The sequence below is a fragment of the Aptenodytes patagonicus genome, chromosome 5, assembly GCF_965638725.1.
Source record: "Aptenodytes patagonicus chromosome 5, bAptPat1.pri.cur, whole genome shotgun sequence".
NCBI lineage: Eukaryota > Metazoa > Chordata > Aves > Sphenisciformes > Spheniscidae > Aptenodytes > Aptenodytes patagonicus.
Window position 1 is genome coordinate 49340799 of NC_134953.1, and position 15274 is coordinate 49356072.

A 15274-nucleotide genomic window follows, 5' to 3' on the forward strand; every position below is an offset into this window, starting at 1 on the left:
TGCCCGCCCGGCGATGGGGCGGCCGGGAGGCGGCGGCGGGGCAGGGCCGGGCCCGGGGCCGCTGAGGCGGAGCGTAGCGTAGCGGGACGGGACGGAGAGGCGGCCGGTGCCCCGCCGGCGCTGAGCCGGAGCCTGGGGTAAGTCTGCGGGGTCGTGGGGGGGGAAGCCGTCGTGGGGACTCCACCGATGGGTGGGGTGGCGGGCGGGAAAGTGAAGGGGAAGGAGCGGTGCGGGGGGAGCCGCGGCCCCGCACGGCGGAGATCCCGGGTACCGCCGTGCGCGACGGTGGGGACGCGGCTCGGCCGCCGGCGGCTCGCTCGGTGACCTTGGGCCAAGTTGCCTCCCTGCTCCGGTCTCGCTTCGCAGCCGCCCCGGTGAGGACGGGGGTAGAGGAAGGCAACGAGCCCTTCGCGGGCGGGAGCCACCCCGGTGCCTGAGTGCAGGGTCCAGCAGGTCCGGGGGGCTGCGACCGGCCCGCTGCAACTGGGTGCTGGCAAGCTGCCGGGGTAAACAAGATGCCCGGGAGGCAGGAAACCTGCTGCTGCTTGTGCACCGAGAGGCATGCCAGTGTGAGATGCCCTGGGACTGCAGGGACTGGGGGAGATGCCCCCTGAAATGCTCAAACATACTTTACTGTTGGGCATGTATAAATCAACAGGAGAGGTCTCCTCTCCCCCGTGCTGCAACGCAGGGCCCTGCTGCCACCAGCTCTCTGGCCGGAGCACCGGGCCGAGGCGAGGAGCGGGTGACCTGTCAGAAGATGTTTGCTCATATCCAATGCTGCGTGTGGTTACCAACGTGGTGCTGGTGACAGCAGCCTCCGGCAGCTCTGGGAGAGGGGGTCCCCAGCTGCAAGGTTCAATTCCCTTTACTAAACACTTTTTTTTTTCAGTAGGAAACAAAACTCTGGATCTTTAAAGCACCAGGCTTGAGAGCATCAGCTCTTGGCACAGTAATGTCCACCCTGTCCTGCCCCTTCTTAGGGAGACCTGCATACAGCTGCCCTCCAAGGCTGCCCTGGAGCAGGGCTGGCGGGTACCAGGGCTGCCCCCCGCTGTGGTCCCGGGGCTGGGCAGGGTGAGCCTGGGTGCTGCGGGGCCGGGTGGGACCTGCCGGCAGATGTCAGTGTCCCCTCTCTGTCAGCAGCCAGGAGGGTCCGTACCAGCCCCGGAGATGTTGCAAGGAGCCCCCCGCACTTTTTCCAAGTGGAGCTGGCTTTGGTGGGGGTTCAGTGACAGTTTTGAGACCTGGGGAGCAGCGGAGTGCTGGGAAGGAGGGTGGCCCCACTCTGGCACCCCAAATCTCCTCCTGGTTCTCTGCCCAGCACGAGCCACCCACTGCCTTATTTAACCTCTGCCACTAACGCTGAGCTACCGCCGTGCATCACTGCCCACCCGTGACACTTGCCACCTGTGTGAAGGCAAGGGAGGGATGGGAGGGAGTGGTCCTTACCTTGCACTGCCTACAGCTCCTGCATGAGGCTGGTACTTGGCTTGCTCTGACAGTGGGGTCCACTGGGGCGGAAGGAGCTGCCCTCTCCAGGGAGGGGGCTGCAGGATGCTCTTCCTCAGCTCTCATGTGCAGGGATGCTCTTCCCTGGCCCCAGAGACCCGTGTGCAGGGATGCTTCAGGCTGAGAGCTCAGTGCAAGGCAGGGGAAGCCAGTGCTGCTGCTCCATGCTGGGGGGAATTGTATTTTGCACATTGCTCTTTTAAGAGGCTTTCTGCCTGTGGGTGTGAAAGTCTCGGATGAGCAAAGCCAGAGGGCAGAACACACGGCACTGGTGCGACACAGTGCACGCAGCTGCTATCTCCCCTGATGGCAGCCCAGGCTTCATCTCATTTGATGTCTTATGCAAATCCTTAGCTCCCCAAGTCCTGGGATTTTCTGCTATTTTCCTTTACCCTCATCTTCAAGTGTCTTGCTCTTAAGGATGTGAAGACAAGCTAATAAAAGGAACCCAAGTCATCAAGTCTTGCAGGTTTTTAAACCAGTCTCATGAGCTGGGGCACGGGGGGTGAGGGCAGTAACTTAAAGTCACTTAGCAATAGCGACTGAACGGGCTATGGAGGGTGGTTTGTAGGAGCCTAGCGAGAATCGGTTCACAGCCACCATTGTGATCTTTAACATCGCTGCTCGGGCAGGGATGGAAGGCTATGAGGTGGCTGTCCCCATGCTTGCTGCCCAGGGCCATGTCTCTGCAGGCTGGGTGCCAGGCAGCTGACAGCACCCCACTGTGCCCGCTTTGCCAGTGATTACCATGCTGCTGTCACTCTGGCTGTGCCTGGCTCACTCTCTTAATTACCCTGGCAGATCAATGAGGCCCCAGCACTTCCTTGGGAGCATGCAGACGCGAGCCTGGCAGCACGATGCACCACGCTGAGAGCTGCTCATTGCAAACCACGACAGAGCCGGGGGGGCAGACAAGACAGTGGCGCAGGCAGGGCTGGGCACAAGGGAGCTGTGTTCCACGAAGCCCCAAGCGAGGTTGGTGGCTCTGGAGCAAGGGGTTGAGCATCCTGCAGGATTGAGCCCTTTGGGGTTGTCTGTCGCAGTGGGTGCAAGCAGCAGAGCAAGAGGTGCCCTGGGCGCCTGGGTGAATTCACATAGGTGCAGCTCAGCTGAATCAATCCACTTCAGAAACCAAACTGCACTTAGCCTCTGCCCAGACTCTTTTAAGTGGCCTTAATTTGATAAAGCTTTCCCACGTTTAATGAGAAGGTGACTCAGTCACTAAGTTTGAAGTTCATTCCCACTAAAAGGCATCTGCAGGGAGCTCAAGACCCATCCCCATCGCTCCCTGCTCCTGCACGGATGTGCATTTGCTCCCACCGTGCCCCAGGGACCAGCCCTCTGTGGCTGGGCACATTCCACCACACCTGCCACCAACAGGTATCGCTCTGCCTGGCGCAGACATCGTGTGCTGCTTTTGCTCCAGGCTTTGGCTCAGCATTTACAAGGGGTAGTGCCAGAGTCTGTCCGGAGTCCCGTGCTTCCCCACGGCACCCAGCAAATACCACCGCAGCCCCTCCCCAGCGCATACTTTGCAGTTTTTGTATCTCTAGATCAGCTCCTGCAGCATGAAAGGGCAGAAATCAATGTTAATGTCCCTGACAATTAGCTAATGTCTTAATTATCGAACTCAGCCTGATTAGTGGTAGAGCATGTGGCTCCGGAGATGCCGTCGGCATGGAAGCAAGCAGGACCTTAGCATAACTCTGCAGGATGTTGCTGCTGTCACCATCAGCTCCAAGGGCAGTAGAGAAAGGCTTTTGCAGCTCACCAGAGCTGCTCGCCGGACACGCGAGCATCCCCATCCACACCTCACACCATCCTGCCTCGGTCTCTCAAGCCATTTTGGATGAAGGCTCCCACTGCAGAAGCAATCCCGTTGCCATCTCAAGCCTAAGGGTGGGAAGGCACCTCTAGAAATTGCAACAAGCTATTTTTAAGATGCAGCTTGTGACAAGTGACAGTCTGGGCCATGCATCGGCTGTCACTGGAGGGACACCACAGTGTTCTGCTGCAGGCAACAGGGACACGGAGGGCTGCAACAAGATTAGAAGGACTTGGCCAGGAAGGAGGATGTGGTCCTGGGAAGGTTTGCCAAGAATATTTGCATTGGCACTCTTCTTTCTTTGGTTTAAAGTTTTTATAGAAGGGGGAAGGGGGGAAAAAAGTTAACAAGCTGGAAGTTTGCCAACTTTTGTGATGCAAAACCTAAATCAAAAAGAAAGAAAAAAGGAGTAGTCAGATGCTTCTCATCAAATCTTCATTCTTTTGGATCAAGGAAAAGCGATTAGAAAGTTATTTCCAGCTCTAGTAGTAAGGTCAAGGGGGTTACTCATTTCCAAAGAGCTTTGCTCTCCCCGGCATCCCAGCAGGATGCTGGTGTGAGCAGGCAGAGGTGCACCCCAATAAGCATTGCCCCCAATCCTGCAGAGCAGCGGCAGCAGCCCCCCAGCAAAACCAGAGCCCACACACACACAGCTATATGGACTAAGGACTATATGGAGCTATAGCAATTTCTGCATGTACTTATTTTATATAACCCCTGATCGATACGAGCAAATAAATTAGCCCAGCTAACGATGGTACAAGAAAGCTGCTCCTTGGGGATAAGCTTGCCACGTAACTCAGTGCAGCCCCAGTGCAGGCTCTCCTGCCCACGGTGGCTTGCCTGTTCCTGCTTGACTCGGGACTTCAAGTTTCTGTTGGCAAGGATGCTCGTGTGCGTCAGCACCCGTCCCCAAGCAAGAGCTTGGCTCAGAGGTGTCAGCAACCATGGTGTAAATAAGAGGCAGGTGTAAATAAGAGCTCATTTAGCAAGGCTGGAAAGTTTGCTGCTTTAAGGGACTCTGCACACCAGGTGGGGACCTTTGCTGGATTTGTACCAGCCAAGCGCTGGAAATACCCAATTCTGACTATTTTTGCTGCTCTGCAGTAAAACATGAGATGGCCACAAGGAAACATCCCATGCTCAGCCTTGAATCTCAGAACAAGCTCCCCAGGGAAGGCAGCAAAGCAGGTTGAAATGGTTTCTAGGTAGTCCGGGGACTGCAGCCCAAGGGAAGAGGTGCCCCAAGGTGGCTCCATCCCTAATACCTGTCCCCACGATGGTCACCCAGAGGAGGTTTGCTGCCTTGAGCTGCAGTGCTGGAACGGGAGGTGGGAGAGGGGGTTTGGAGGGGAAGGACAGCACAGGGAGCCCCTCTCAGGGAAGGCTCATGGCAGTGCCCCGTGTGGTGGTGGCAGCAGCAGCAAGGGATGGGTCAGTGCTGGTGGGAAGCTGTTAGCACCCAGGATGGTTTGCTGGAAGAGACAGTGCTCTGTGTGGTCCCCCCAAAAAAATCCCCTCCGTGCTTTCAAATCAAAGGAAGGATGCTTCCAGGTCCTCCTGATTTACACCAAGAAAGCCTTGGGGAGGGCAGCAGGATGACCGGTGTGAGACCGTCCATACCAGTCTGTGGTGGTGTGAAGTGGCGATGGATGAGGCCAGTCTCCCACGGTGCTCATGGAAAAGCATCCCCTTGGCTGTACAGACCCAGGCAGAGGGAGAGGGGACCAGCCAGGGAGCAGCCCCTGCCCCCCAGCCCAGCCACACCTCAGCTGGGGTGGTCAGGAGCCACCTAAAAGCTATAGACAATGACAGAGGCTAAGGAGATTGGCAGTGCCAAGCCCATTTGTGGTGCAACAGGCAAGCTACCTAGCGCACCAGCTATTTAAGCAAGGTGTTTTGCTGGCACAGCCATATTTAATGCTACAAGCAGAGTGTTTCCATGAGCAGGGTTTAGAGAAATGCTGCTCAAAGGAGTGCTCTCACCTCAGGAGCGCTGCTTTCCTCCCTGTCACAGAGGGCTTAGCCTGTGGTCAGCATCTAAACCATCCATAGGATTTGCTGCCAGGCCCTGGCTCCCACCATGCCCTCCTGGGCACGGCAGCTTGTCCCAGCTCCCTGGGTCACCCCGTACAGCACAGCAACAGGATTCACAGTCTGCAGGGCAGCAGGGGGCCGGGAGGGTTTAATCCTGACCCTCGAGTGCTCCTTTGGTCACCAGGCCACCTCAATTTTAATTGCATCTGTGGATATTGCTGGGGAGGAGAGCAAGGCGCTTGCCTGCTTCGGACAGCCACAGCATCCCGCCTGCTTGCTTCTCCCTGGCCCAGCTTTGGTTGCAGGCAGGGAAGCAGGCAGGGAGGATTTCAGAGCAGCCGAAGTGCCTCAGCTGCTCAGCCATCACCCATCACCCACACGTGGCAGCGCACGAGCAGCTCCATGAGCAGCTGGCATTGGGTCCTGCCATGTTTTGGGCTGGGGGGGATGCCCCCTCCAACCCTCAAGGTGTGGAGCAAGGAAACCAGCCTGACATTGCTAGTCCCAAAACCCCTGCCCACCCTGGCACAGGGCCCTGTTTGTTTGGGCCAGGATTTGGCCACGTCTTGGCCATGGGGGACACCACATGCCAGGAGCAGGAGGCAATGACCAAGGCATTATGCAGCTGTCTGCAAAGCTGAGAGAAACCAGGGTGATTTGTGGAAAAACAGTGGGGGGGACGACAGAAAAACCCCTGCCTGCTACTTCTGCCTGCCCCACTTGCCCAGCACCCCCAATCTGGTGATGCGAAAGTCTCAGCTTTTGTTTAAAATTAACAGGGCCCCGGCTTCGAGGGCTGAGCGAGAAGCTGAGAAAGCATAATCAAAGCACACCCTTAAGGGTTTAAAAATAGAAGAGAGGGAGAAAAAAAAATTTTAAAAATAATAATACATGTTAAAGCGTGATGATTCATACAGCAAAGCCCTGTTTGGGAGAGCGCGGGGCTGGTGTGTGCTCGGCAGGGCTGAGCATTTGGGTGCCAGGCCCCCGCTGGCCACCTTCCCAGAATAAAAATCACCTCCCCTGGAGGCACTGCAGTGATGGGGACCCTATTTTTAGGCAAACAGCTCTTGCTGCCCAGCAGGACACCTCATCTTGCCCTGGCTCTGCTGGACCTTGCAGCTCTCCATCTCCCACCTTCACTTGCAAATTCAGGCTGTGGCCCCGGGGCTGCTGCTCCCAGCAAAGCTCCCTCTGTGCTCCCACACATACTGCCACACTGGGCTATAACAGCAGAAAGGTCTTGGCTTGAGATAAATGCCGATTGCATTCAAAACACCACCACAATCAGCCCAGCCAGCCTTGGGGTGGACCTCCATCCATCCATCCATCCATCCATCCATCCATCCTCTCAGCCACTGGCAGGATGCAAATGAAAGTCTAACGCCGACCACACACAGCTCAACCTATGCCTAGAAAAGCTCTTTTTTTCCAGTTCCCTATGCTTATTATTTTTTAGCCCCCCTAAAACAAGCTGCACATGCTCATGACGGGCATCCCCAAAGTGCAGGGCGCAGAGGCAACCCACCGTCTCCATTGCACGGGCACCCCGTAGTGGCAAGCTTGGCTCACCAGGCTGCTGCACGGCAGAGAAAAACATAAAGAAAAAGCCAGAAATTTCTCAAACAGATACTAGCCAGGTTTTCATTTAACTTCAGCAGCAGCCAGCACCTCTAACCCATAAACTCTTACCGCCTGCAGCACGACCAGTCTGTGCCCGACACATGGCTCTCCCCAGAGCATGGCTTTTCCTTCATCAGCATCCCAGCAGCCCCTCCAAAGCAAACCTTGCTTTCCCTTAGCTTGTGGTTGCACCTGTTTTATACCCATGCCAAACTGGCCCCACCTGGTACCTTGCCCTGTGCCGCCAGCCTCATGGGCTCCCTGCTTTGCGCGGTGCCGTTGCAGGGCAGGGCTGTCCCGGAGGATCGCCGTGGGGTGAGAGAATGAAGAATCCAGCCAGGCGGCAGCAGGATGGGGCGGCAGGACCTCCCACGTGCTGACGGGCCCCCACCGATGCTCCCGTGGCCACTGGCCCTCCTGGCCCTGAGCGTGTGCTGCCGCTGGGGGGTAGCCAGTGAGGTGGGTGGCACGGTGCCCCAGCAGCATGCCGCTGCTGCGACCCCCTCCTCCTCCTCCTCCTCTTCCGCCAGCCGGGCACCCCTCGACTGGCTCCTCACTGACCGGGGACCCTTCTACCGAGCCCAGGAGTACGTGGACTTCATGGAGCGCTACCGGCAGGGTTTCACCACCAGGTACAGGATCTACAGGTGAGAGGCAGCACTGGGGACCAGCCCTTTGGTGGACACCCCAGGAGGGAGTTGTGGTGTGGGGGGCTGTGGGGGGCACAGCGGGGTGGAGTCGGACCCGCTTTAATCTGCATGAGCAGACCCCTGCATGCGGGAGGAGGCTGCCCATCGGGAGAGATGGCGGGTGGGTATATGTGAGATGCTGCTTTCCCGAGGAATATAACAGCAGCCCCCCAACATGCTCACGGCATGGTCAGGATGGGCCCCGGGCCGGATTTGCCCTAGGCCGGGAGCGACCCCCCAGCATTTGCCTGGTGCTGCCACCCCACAGACTGCAGCAATGGGATGCTACATGTGTGGGGGCTGTTGCTGGAGGGGGTTTCTTGCTGGTGGAGAACTAGGCTCGGCAGCGGTGGGGTCCACTGACCAGCAAAGGGCCACCCCATGACAACCAGCATGGGAAACCCACTCTACTGCCTCCAGGCACTAATTGGGGCTGTTGCCTCCTGCTAACGAGCTCTTTTCCCTTCCTCTCCTCTCTGGTGCCAAGCTCCGGGGGTTTCCAGCAGCAGAGCAAAGCCCAGCCACTGCCTCCCGAGGGAGCTGATGTGGGTGCTGGAACGGCAGCCTTGTTATGCAGCCCGGCACCCCCAGAGAGCTCCTCTCCCCCCTCGCCCCCTTCCTACGCACTGATGCTGCCATGCCAAGGGACCTGCGTCCTCCTGGGATGCTGCTGGTGACGGTGGTGAGATGGGAAGGAGCAGCCAGAGGGGTGGCAGCAGGCTTGCACCTCCTCCAAGGCGGAGAACCCGCTAGCAGCCATGGGGCCTCGCTTTGCCCGTGGGATGGGGGGACCTGGTGCAGGGCTTTTGGCCCCCCAGCCCCACGCACCCCAGCACCCAGGGAGTGTGCGTGCAAGGGGAGAGGCAGCATCCCCCCTCCCTCACCCCCAGCTCTGCTCCTGGCCCCAACACCCCACTTTCTGGGCCCAAAAATCACACTGGGAGGCAACCCAGCACCCGCCAAGCCTCTCAGCTGCTTTGCACCCATTCACCCCTCCCTCCTCCTCTCCCTCCTTTCCCAACCAGTCCTAATTAAACTGTCTGAAAGCCACCGCCTGGTTTTAATTAGAGCAAAATGCCGAAGATTAGGCTGAAACTGGCTGCTGGTTGTTTATGGGGCCGTTGGTAATTGGAGGCGGCAGCAGGCTGGCGGCTCCTCCCCAGGGCCGGGTGATGCCGGGGGGGCCAGGGGGGCAATGGGGGGGCACATTCACAGCCTCCAGGGCTACGAGGGGACCCACCACCAACCCCACCGCATCCCAATGCCTCCAGCTTCCTACAAAACGCTGCCAATATTTAAAACCATGAAACCCCCAGATACTGGATTTTCACCCAGATCTGTAGGCATGGGGATGGAGGATGGATGAGGCCCATCCAGCCCAGCGGGCTGGAAAAGGCTCTGGCCCTGCCCTGGGCTGTGATTAATGCCTGCCGGAGGTGCCTGATTAATCAATGTCAGGCATCTCCGCTGCTTGTAGCTTGTTATCGCCATCGATGGCTTAGGGAGGGATGCTTTTGTACTGGCTGGATCTATAGCTGGTGAGCACACGCAGCAGGTCCTTCACCTCCGCCGTGGTGATGGGGAGGTCAGGATGGTCCCAACCAGAGTTTTTCCACCTACTGATCCCCTGCCCCAAGGTGGAAATTGGGGACAGCGGAGGGGACAGTGTGCATGTGGCATTGCTGGACTGGCTTTCAACCCTCTCCCCACCGCTGCTCTCCTCCTGCAGAGAGTTTGCTCGCTGGAAGGTGAATAATTTGGCCTTGGAGAGGAAAGACTTCTTCAGCCTGCCGCTTCCCCTGGCCCCCGAATTCATCCGCAACATCCGTCTGCTGGGACGCCGGCCCAGCCCCCAGCAGATTACTGACAGCCTCATCAAAAAGTATGGGACCCACTTCTTGCTCGCCGCCACGCTGGGAGGTGAGTGCTGGTGTGTGCTCGCTCCCCACTCACTCCCTGCTTGCTCCTCTTGCACAAGGCAGCATGCAAAGGAGGGAGGGTGGGAAAATAAGCACTGCAGGAGAAGTACGACCAAGAAGGGGAATGGGGGGAGCCCAGCAGCCCCCAGAAAGTGTTGCGTGTCCCCCTAGGAGAGGAGTCCCTGACCATTTTTGTGGACAAGCGCAAGCTGAGCCGGAGGGCAGAGCCCGCCGGGGGGGCCGGGAACAGCTCGGGGGTCTCACTGGAGACCCTGCACCAGCTGGCAGCCTCCTACTTCATTGACCGGGAGAGCACACTGCGCCGGCTCCACCACATCCAGATTGCCACGGCTGCCATCAAGGTACGCGAGGGTGCAAGGGAGAGGGCAGCGCGGGGAGACAGCGGCCCTGGGCCTCACCAGTGGCCCCTCAAAGCTGGCCAAGACCCTAAAGCAGCATCACACCCCAGGGAGGGGAGATGGAGGGGGAGAGCAGGCAAAGTTAGCACATCCGTGTTATTTATGGGAAATTGGGCACGCTAATGAAGGCACATTTTTCAGCGGGCTGCAGGCAGGGCTGCCGCCTGTCAACAAGCCAATTAGCAGGCAATTAGTTCTCCTCTCCAAGCATTGCCTTGCTACAGGGAGTGGGGCACAGCAAGCCTGGCCAGGGGTTATTTGCAGCACTTTTGGCAGGATGGCACACGCCCTGGGTCCCCTTCTGCGTCCCTGACCACCTGCGGGTCCCCCCCTTAGGTGACCGAAACACGGACAGGGCCACTTGGCTGCAGCAACTACGACAACCTGGACTCGGTGAGCTCCGTCCTGGTGCAGAGCCCCGAGAACAAAGTGCAGCTCCAAGGTAGGACCAGGCTGGTGGGAACGTGGTGACGGATGAGTGCCACTGTGGGATGCTCGTAGGCACGCAGGGGGCCACAGGGGAGGATGCTGGCTCGAGATGCTGCTTTTAATTTAAGGGCTGGGGAGGAGAGGGGGATGAAAATAATCAAAGCTGGGCAGGATGAGGTTGTTGCTCGTCTGCCAAGAGGAGCCGAGATCGATGTAGAGCCCAGACAAGCGGCTCCACAGCAAATTGATATGAAAATCACGCGAGGGTGGGAGCCTGGGGAGGGGAAAGGCTCACTCCCTCCTCGCCCAGTAGATGTTTTCAAGGGACTCTGGGCGTGCCCTGATGCTCTCGGGGCTGCCTCCTGCTCTCAGGGCTGCAGACGGTGCTCCCCTCCTACCTGCGGGAGCGGTTCGTGGCGGCCGCCCTCAGCTACATCGCCTGCAGCTCGACCGGGGAGCTGGTGTGCCACCGGAGTGACTGCCACTGCCAGTGCCAGCCCACCTTCCCCCGCTGCAACTGCCCTGAGGCCGACATCCAGGCACTGGAGAGCAGCCTGGCCCAGCTCCGGAGAGCCTGGGAGAGCCACCACGGCCAGTTTGAGGAGTCAGGTGAGGCTGGGGAGACCCCACCAAGCATCCCCCTCCCTGCAACCCCTCCTCTGGGAGCAGCCCAGGCTGGGCAGTGGGCCTCCAGGGCAGGATCCAGGGTGGTCATCTCACCATGAAGACCTGAGAGCCCAGTTGGAGGGAGGTTGGCTCCAGCCCTACCTTCACCGCTCGCCCTGCTGGGTCTGCTGACGCCATCTCTCTTCCCCTGCAGAGGAGTTTCAGGCCCTGGTGAAGAGGCTCCCCGGGGACCATTTCCTGAACAGGACGGCCATCTCCCACTTCTGGGCCATGGACCTGGATGTCCAGCATCGCTACCAGCAGCTGGGCACCAGCCTGAAGCTGCTCTCCAGGAAAACCCACCGACTCATCCGGAGGCTCTTCAACCTCAGCAAACGCTGCCACCGGCAACCTCGCTTCAAACTGCCGAAGGAGAGGTAGGGTGCCACAGCATCCCTGTCCCATGCTGGGGACACTGCTCAGAGCCCTGAGGGGGGCTCAGACCCACGGCCCACCTCCCTGTGGCTGGGACTGGAGGAGCTCCCGCCTTGCTGGAGGGATGCCCAGGGGTGAGCAGGCAGCGGGGACAGCCGTGCCACTCTGGGATGTTGCCTTGAGAGGTCGGGTCCAAGCCTGGAGGTGGAAAATGGGGCTCAGTTCATGTGGGGCCACCAGCGGTGCAGAAAAATGAATGCAAGGTGGGCAGCTCTTCCATCCCTAGGGAAAGTTGGTCACAGCCATAAAGATGCCACGTAAGCATCTCTCCTCCTGCGTCTCTTCTCCACCAGGTCCCTCCCTTACTGGTGGAGCCGTGCGCAGTCGCTCCTGTACTGCAGTGAGACCACCATGCCTGGGACCTTTCTGGAAGAAAGCCACAGCTGCACGTGTCCCTCCGACCAGCCCTCCTGCCAGGGGTCCATACCGTGTGCCTTGGGCGAGGGGCCAGCCTGCGCCACCTGTGCCGAGGACAACAGCACCCGCTGCGGGACCTGCAACCACGGCTACATGCTTACCCAGGGCTTCTGCCGCCCCGAGGTGGCCGACTCGCTGGAGCACTACCTGGGGCTGGAGACGGACCTGCAGGACTTGGAGCTCAAGTACCTCCTGCAGAAACGGGACAGCCGCATTGAGGTGCATTCCATCTTCATCAGCAATGACATGCGCCTTGGGAGCTGGTTCGACCCCTCCTGGAGGAAACGCATGCTCTTGACCCTGAAAAGCAACAAGTACAAGCCCGGGCTGGTTCACGTGATGTTGGCCCTCTCCCTGCAGATCTGCCTCACCAAGAATAGCACACTGGAGCCTGTCATGGCCATCTACGTCAACCCCTTTGGGGGAAGCCACTCAGAGAGCTGGTTCATGCCCGTCAACGAGGGCAGCTTCCCAGACTGGGAAAGGACTAATGTAGATGCCTCTGCCCAGTGCCAAAACTGGACGCTCACCTTGGGCAACAAGTGGAAGACCTTCTTTGAAACGGTCCATGTCTACTTGCGGAGCCGCATCAAGTCTCTGGACGACAGCTCCAATGAGACGATCTACTACGAACCCTTGGAGATGGCAGATCCTTCGAAGAACCTGGGCTACATGAAAATCAACAGCTTGCAAGTCTTCGGCTACAGCCTGCCCTTTGAACCAGATGCTATTCGTGACCTGATCCTTCAGCTGGACTACCCCTATACCCAGGGCTCCCAGGACTCAGCCATGCTCCAGCTATTGGAGATCAGGGACCGGGTGAACAGGTTGTCACCCCCTGGCAAAACCCGCCTTGACCTCTTCACTTGCTTGCTGCGCCACAGGCTCAAGTTGGCCAACAATGAGGTGGCAAGGATCCAGTCCTCCTTGAGGGCCTTCAATGCCAAGCTGCCCAATGCAGTCGAGCAGGAGACGGGCAAACTGTGCAGTTAACGGCTGGGGCTGCTCAGATGTTGGAGCAAGGGGGCCAGGAGAAAGGACTCCCTGGGGGTACAGGGGGAAAAAACAAGCCTAAAAAATTAAATCAAGGCCTTACCTTAGTGCCAACCGCGTGCTTCCATGGTAAACCCAGCAACCGGCCAAAGAGACGCAGGGCTTGAGCAGATGGAGGACACCGGCAGGACTATGGAGGAGGGGTGGCTCATGCAGCGCAGACCGCCTCCAAGTGCGGAGATGATGCCAGCACGGCTGCCCTGCAGCACTGCTTTTGCTCAAGTGTCGGTGGCTGGGGGGATACAGCTTGGCCAGAAGCAGCTGCTGGCCCCACTGGAGCAGATGCTCAACCCACCATGAGGATCCTCCAGCAGCAGTCTCCTCAGCACCCCAACTTTTGTAGTCTTTTTAAGAGAGGTTTCTACCAGCGCCTTCGCTTCTACATCCCCTGTGACCCTTCCTGCAGCCGTGCCCTCGCACATGACACAAGGGGGACCATGCTGCAGGTCTCTGAGATGCAGCAGATCTCTCCCGGTGCCTCTCCACGAGCATCTCGTGCCCGTTGAGGCATCATCACCCCTTGTATGGGAAAGACCTGGCACCTGCCCTGAGGACGCTGCTGTCACGGACACTGGCGGAGACCTCTGGGCCACAATTCCTTACAAAAAAAACCCCAAAACCTAAAACAAAAGAAAGAAAGAAAAAGAAAGAAAAAAAAATGTTTTATTTATTTATTTAGTTTGTTTGGGAGGGGTTTTTTTAAGCCTATTTATTTGGGGAGGGTCATTTCTTGTTGGTGGCTCCAGCCAAGAGACATCTTAGTAAAATGTATCATCTGTTTAATATATTTTTTAAAAAATGCCTTTTATGAGCAAAAGAGCAACCAAAAACAACTGAGAGGAAAAAAAAACAAAACCAAAACAGTTACTGTCATCTCTGGCCCTGGCTTTTCCCTTGCTGTGTGGCAGGAGGGGATGGTGAGGAGGCTTCCGCGTGTGCCTGGCTGCCAAGTCCCTGCTGTGTCTCCGTACCATCCTGCTCTCTGGATTTTAGCTGAGCCTCCCGAGGAGGGGAGGTGACACCTGTCTCCTGTCCACATCTTCATTAACTTGGAGGGACAGGGCTCTGAGGTGTCCCATTAAGACCATCAGACGTACCTGGAGGCAGGGAGGAATCCTGCCCACACCTGGAGCAGGCAGCTTCTGCCTGCTTCCCCCAGCTCTCACTTTTGCTCCCAGTGGGGTGCCTGGAGCAGATGCGACACATCCCTGAGCTGGTGGGAAGGACCCACGTGGCACCAGCTACATCTCATGTCCAACCTCCTCCTGGTCCGATGTAAACATCCACCATGCCCCAGGGTGAGCAGTGCTGCAGCTCAGTCACCCACTGTGGCACATACCACCTCTTTGGGCATGTCAAGCACGGCCCTTGGGAGGTTCACCTGATGTTCTTTAACTCTGGTATGGGACGAGACAGGGAATACCTGACCCCCAGCCACCCTTTCTGGCCAGTTACAATTGTATAGATGGGTAAGACAGTCATCTCTGTGTCCTAGCTCCATTGCTTGGTCCATATATGTAGGTTGCTCTGTACTTCTGGTATCCTCGTTGACCTCCTCAAGGCATTCTCATTCATCATCCCCTTAGAAAGGTCCCCAAACCAGGTGCAACCCATCCCGGACACCTCCCTCTGCTACATCCAGTGCAGGCATCAAGTGCCAGTGGGTTTCCCTGAGGCCAGCATCTCCAGCAGCCCCACCGCCAGGGAGCCAGCAGCATCTCCAGCGCCTGCTCAGCTCAGCCTGGCGAGCCGCGGTGAATAGCCAGGCGGCAGGGGCAGGCAAGCTGGCAGCTGACGGCTCGGTGGAGCCAGGTTCCCCTCCCTCCTTCCCTAGTGCTGCTGCTGCCGTGCTCGGTGCCCGACCAGAATATCAAGCAGTGGCGTTGCCCGGCTGTCGGATGGAAACGCTGGGTATCCAGACAAGCAGAGCTCACCGCCTCAGTGGCTGCCCTAATTTCTTGGCTGAGGACAGACTAGAGAGAGGAAGGAGCCGACCCTCCAACTCGCAGCATCCCCAAAGCAGGGAGTGCATGCAAAGGGGATGGGCAGGGTGCAGGCAAAAGGAGATGGGGGGGGGGGGGGGAAGTCTATCGGTGTGTAGATCTGAGTCCACTTCCTAATCCTCCCTGGCTGGCAAAACTTGCCTGCTTGGATGCTGCGAAAGCGGTGGTAACCCAAACTCACCCATCCTGCTTCTGTCACCTGCTTGTTCTCCCCTCTCCTCCATCCTCAGGTTGGACAGATAAAGAG

At 58.2% G+C, this 15274-nt stretch overlaps 1 protein-coding gene across 2 annotated transcripts; it reads left to right on the top strand.

The window, feature by feature from the left end:
- Window positions 1-69: 69 nt before the first annotated feature.
- On the top strand, window positions 70-13888 carry BRINP2 (BMP/retinoic acid inducible neural specific 2). Of its 2 annotated transcripts, XM_076339644.1 has the most exons (9): window positions 70-137; window positions 7283-7456; window positions 7583-7644; window positions 9416-9606; window positions 9777-9967; window positions 10361-10466; window positions 10826-11062; window positions 11274-11496; window positions 11848-13888. In XM_076339644.1, the coding sequence occupies exons 2-9, from the start codon at window positions 7349-7351 to the stop codon at window positions 12962-12964; spliced, it is 2235 nt and encodes a 744-aa protein (XP_076195759.1). In that variant the 5' UTR covers window positions 70-137; window positions 7283-7348; the 3' UTR covers window positions 12965-13888. The 2 variants fall into 2 exon arrangements, with proteins under 2 accessions (XP_076195759.1, XP_076195758.1); XM_076339643.1 differs by having other exon boundaries at window positions 7283-7644.
- The last annotated feature ends 1386 nt before the right edge of the window (window positions 13889-15274 follow it).

Bases quoted from the DNA above. Each gene is read 5' to 3' on its own strand.
- BRINP2 (XM_076339643.1), top strand. From the start codon at position 7,349: ATGGGGCGGCAGGACCTCCCACGTGCTGACGGGCCCCCACCGATGCTC. The intron at 7,645-9,415 runs GTGAGAGGCAGC...CTCCTCCTGCAG, and splicing joins ACCAGGTACAGGATCTACAG to AGAGTTTGCTCGCTGGAAGG. The intron at 11,497-11,847 runs GTAGGGTGCCAC...CTTCTCCACCAG, and splicing joins TTCAAACTGCCGAAGGAGAG to GTCCCTCCCTTACTGGTGGA.